The sequence below is a fragment of the Morone saxatilis genome, unplaced genomic scaffold (genome assembly GCF_004916995.1).
Source record: "Morone saxatilis isolate NCDOM2014 unplaced genomic scaffold, NCSU_SB_2.0 Contig23, whole genome shotgun sequence".
NCBI classification, from domain to species: Eukaryota; Metazoa; Chordata; class Actinopteri; family Moronidae; genus Morone; species Morone saxatilis.
In genome coordinates, this window is record NW_023339796.1 from 3,541,123 (window position 1) to 3,545,856 (window position 4,734).

The 4,734-nt window shown below is 37.1% G+C and overlaps 1 protein-coding gene across 1 annotated transcript in view; it reads right to left on the reverse strand.

Annotated features, from left to right (window-relative positions):
- Positions 1–4,734, reverse strand: part of LOC118334439 (contactin-associated protein-like 4) — a 65,417-nt gene that overhangs the window by 25,078 nt on the left and 35,605 nt on the right. Inside the window, exons 15-16 of the mRNA XM_035670353.1 lie at positions 3,061–3,135; positions 2,268–2,344 (exon numbers count right to left, since the gene is read on the reverse strand). Of these exons, the coding sequence (XP_035526246.1) occupies positions 2,268–2,344; positions 3,061–3,135 (152 nt within the window). The remainder of the gene's footprint in view (positions 1–2,267; positions 2,345–3,060; positions 3,136–4,734) is intronic.

Consider the following 4,734-nt stretch of genomic DNA (forward strand, 5'->3'; position numbering starts at 1 on the left):
ATAATTACCAGCAGCCTGCTATGAGAGAGGAGATCCTTTCCCTCCAACAGAGCGTCATGACAAAACGTCGAGGGCTTCAAATGGAAGCAGAGAGACTCCACTGTTACTATACTGCTGTGTAATGAGATGAGATCCTCTAATATCTTCACGTCTACCGAGGCAGCAGCCGACTGCAGGTTTTCATGAACTAAAGTCAGTTCTGTTAAGTGTTCTCTGTAAGCTTTGTGACCTTTGACACCATGTTACTGATAAGAAGAAGGAATAGCTTGATGCCTACACAGCAAACAGAAGCAGTGAAGGCGTGTTATCTGTTAAAAGTCACATAAACCTCCTTGATGAATGTGGTCGCTTTTTTTTTTTTACAAACTGGTGAGTCTTGTACCGCTACAGCGCTTTGATTCATAGAGCAGCAGGTTGAGAAAATGTGTAAAAAACATCACCATCTATAATCTAAGAAAACTCTAAGATTGTTAAAGAGGCCAAATACTCTGTGTCGAAAGTTCCTTAATATGTTATTTCTTGTGCAGCAAGGTTTGCGTTAGCCAGTCAGATACATGCCAATGCACACTAGGTAGATTTCTTTGTAACGTGATCGCTGTACTGTCTACAGTTTACCTTGTGATTGACATGAAGAAACATAAAATAATTGCTGCCGTGAGAGAATTACAAATTGCTGTGAGGTGTTTTGGCTTCTTCCTGGATCATATTTCATGTCTCACTGGTACCTCAAACCGCCCTCCGTGTTGTTTTAATGCACGTTTTAGGTCTGAATCCCTGCTAAAGGAAAGAAATGGAAGGCATGTTGGCAGTGACGTTTGGGAATTGCCTCAATGAGCAAAAATGTGAGCCTAATACAAAGAAGTACTGACTGGAAACTTTAAATGAGTTTAGAGTTGATTTTAGCTAACTAGCTAGCTGTTACAGCTTATAACAGTTTAAAGTTTCCTGTATAATCTAAAAATCGTATTGATTTATGTTATGACCACCAACTTTAATGATTCCTTTGTGAGAAGTCCTGTTTTGTCCATCCCAAAATATTAAAATACCCATGAGCCTCAGCTTCTGTTGCCATGGAAAGATGGTAGTCAGGGGAACCAATCAGAGCTGCAGTGAATTCAAAATGCTGTGTTTTTTTGTGAATGTGGCGTCATAATAACAAAATTCACCCAAAATCGACCCAGAATCCAAACATCGGAAATTTTAAGTAACAGAAACCTTAATTTTGTAAGCCTAAAAAGATTCTTGATGAAGCAAGTAACACTAACTCCTGACAAAGTACTTTTTTACTAGGTATTTTGTTTTTACAGTACAAGTAAAAATTACAAAATAAAGTCAGTGTCACTTAAAAATTATTAAAACTACTTGATCAAGAATGTTTTAACTTACAAAATTGAGTTTGCTTTACTTAAAATATTCAGTTTCACCATTTATTATTTTTTCTTAGTTACATTAACTTATCTGGTTTTACAGTGTTGGGAATTGTTGTTACCTTCCAACAGACAGCAGTGTTTCCAGTAGTTATTTTAAAGTAAGATTTTTCCATTTTAGAAGTTTTTTTTCTTTATTAAGTGATCCTGTCAGTGTGCCTACCCACAAGTATGCAACAGGTAATTATTCTGCCCACCTAAACTGTGAAGAACACCGGAGTGTGATTTGATTAAATCAGCCAGAGACTTTAAAAATGAGCTGAAAGACCTTTCAATACTAACTTCTATAGAGGAGAATCATTTTCAACATTAATATCGCTGCAACAGGGAGACCACATTGAGCTTAAGATGTACTGAATACACAGAGGACTGTTTCTTCTGCTCAGACTGGGTTCACCTAGTTTTCTCATTCAGTGCCACTGGGAGCTGCTTTTGCCCTGCAGACATCACAATATAAAGTTATGATCCAAGAGTCTAATTTAGAAAAACAAAATGTAAGCTATTGCATCACCATAATGCAATACTATTACAGCACCAGTGGCTATATGCCAAGGTTTAAAACTCTTCACAGCCTCAGTGATTTTATTTGCTCTGCTAATCTCATTTCTCCTTCTAACACACTCATGGAAAAGCAGATCTTAGTTTTAATTTCTAAATTATTCAGCACATTCATATTATAATTATTACAGAGCCAGCAGTTAATGCTGAGTGTTTAACTCAATTTAAGAGTTGACTGAGTCATCTTCCCTTTCAACTGTGGATAAAGTGGCTGAGGATCACAATGTATGAATGACCGAAATTTATGAACAATGTGTGTTAAATTAATAGAAATTAACATACAGTGATCAGCGAGCAGTCATCAGTCAGCGGCAATCCTGTTGGTTCCTCTCGTTTCCTCCGTGAGGCTCCGCTTCCTCCTGCAGGGTAAACAACACCATCATCAGCATCATGGGATGAAGAACAGGTGGCCACAAGGAGATGGAAGGAGGAGACAGAGAGAGAGAAAAGATGGAAGAAAGAGGAGGAGGAGAGGAGATAGACTGATAAGAGAGAAAAATAATTTTGGGGAAGAGCAACAGATTAGAGGAGAGAAGTTGTGACACAGGAGTCACTAAAAGGTGCAGTTCAATTAGGTGAAGAGCATTTATATTTAGCTGGGTTAATAAAGAAACAGTCATACAACCATCTGTGCTAACTTTGAGTTGTTTTTAATTACTGCTTGTTAAATTGCAAACAGAATCCGCCAGAATCAACAAAACATTAACGTTCATTGTTGCTGCTTTAAGTATATAGCATCATAATATAAGTCATTATGCAGAATGGCCTGTTACAGTAATATTATTGTTTTATAATGACTGATGCATCCATGTGTAAGCATTCTTTTAATGTTGTAGCTAGTAAAAGTGGATGAGGCAGAGCAGCTGGACGACGTCAAAAAACAAAAACAAACAGACAATATTTATCTCCATTAAATCTGACCCAGTTTCATATAATAAAGTTCTGCTTTTGTACAAGAGATAAGGTTGTCCTGCTCCGGTAGCTAGCCATGCTGTTGTTAGCTAGCTAGCTAGCTAAAAGTTGAGGATGTGTATGTTGTGATATTATTGGTTGAAATTGGTTAGTTCATGCTTACGTAATAACGCGTTGAACTTTGTTGAACAGGCAAAAGGCATCCAATAAATCCAGAAGTCCATAAACTGAAAGTAGTCTGAACAATATAGAGAAAACACGAGGGAACAAAGACACCCAAAGACCAGATACACAGGTGAGGGGGAGGATAACAAGACACAGGTGAAAATAATCAGATAATCAAAACTGGTAGGAAAACAGACAAAGACAGGAAGTAAAGTGAAAGACACTACAAAATAAAACAGGAAATAAATCACAGAAACCCAAAACAGTAGACTTAAGTAAAATACTTAAGGAGTCTACAGTATTAGAGTAAACTGAATTCATTTCCACCACATTTCTCCACATTGTTTGTAACCTTGCAAACACAAGTAAACTAAATTTAGCAGCTGTTATGGAGCTTTTGATCATATTACATGACCTTCATCAGCAAACAGGTCACTCATTTTTAGGTGTGGATCATCCGTCTTTACTTTCTTGTGAATAAAAACACAAGTACAGCAAGTAACATCATTATACAGATGCCCAAAGACTATGAAGGTTTATGTGTTTTGTTTTGTTTTCTTGTAATCATGAAATAACTTTTTATATCTCAGTCTCACACTATATAGTACACTAACACTAAAAAGAGCCATGAGGTTAAGAGCTGCTGTAACTAGCTGCCACTCACGCGGTGCCAACATTTTGATGTGATCGATCTGAGTGATGCTGCTTTGTCACACATTTTACCTTCATCAAAATATTACATCTCTTGCAATTTACCCTATTGCGCTTTACCCTAAAGCTCCAGTACAGCTAATAAATGGACCTATAGGTGAGATTGTTTTGTCAGCTTTAAAGAAAAAGTGGGTCCCCTTACAGGTTAATACAGCCACACCCCTAATGTGATCATATGGAGGTCCATATGTCTTTATATAGGCCTATATACTATGTATGTCTCTCTCTCTCTCTCTCTCTCTCTCTCTTAAATATATATACAGCTTATATACCAGAATCAGAAATACTTTATTGATCCATTTGTTTGTTACAGTTGTTCTACTCACACATGTTTAATAGTAGTTGTTATGGTTCACCATAATAGTGTATTTTATGAGACCAAATCAATCTATTATTGGTGAAGTTTAAGTGTTTATTTTTAAAATTGTTTCAATGTCGCAATGTTGTGTTTTAAAAAAAAATTCCTTTAGTCTTTCGATGTGATGTCATCGGAATGTTGTCATTCAAAGATCAAAGCCAATAGAATGTTGCTTTGATACAAAGGCGAACATTCTGTCAGAAAATATAGATATAGGATCCAAATCAACCTGGTTCAGTTCACATTCTTCAGGACACTTTCACAAGGATACAAAGACCTTAAGCACAGATTCTTCAAGACTTCGGATCAAAGGATACTAACAGACAAGATGGATCAAGCTGCAACGGAGAGTTTTCGCGTACTTATCCAACAGAGCCTGGAAAAGCTGGCAAACATACAGTTGTCGAAGCAGCAAGGCGGGTCTCTAGACAGCACCCCAGAGGATGTAATTACTGAATTGTGTGTGGATATCGTAAATATGTTATTCATACAAATTCAAGAGATGTTTAAACTGAGTGAACTCAAGGGGAGATCACTCTCTAAAAGCTCTTCTGGGTCTGCCAGATCACAGAAGAGCAGCATATCTGAAGAGGACGTTCGCAG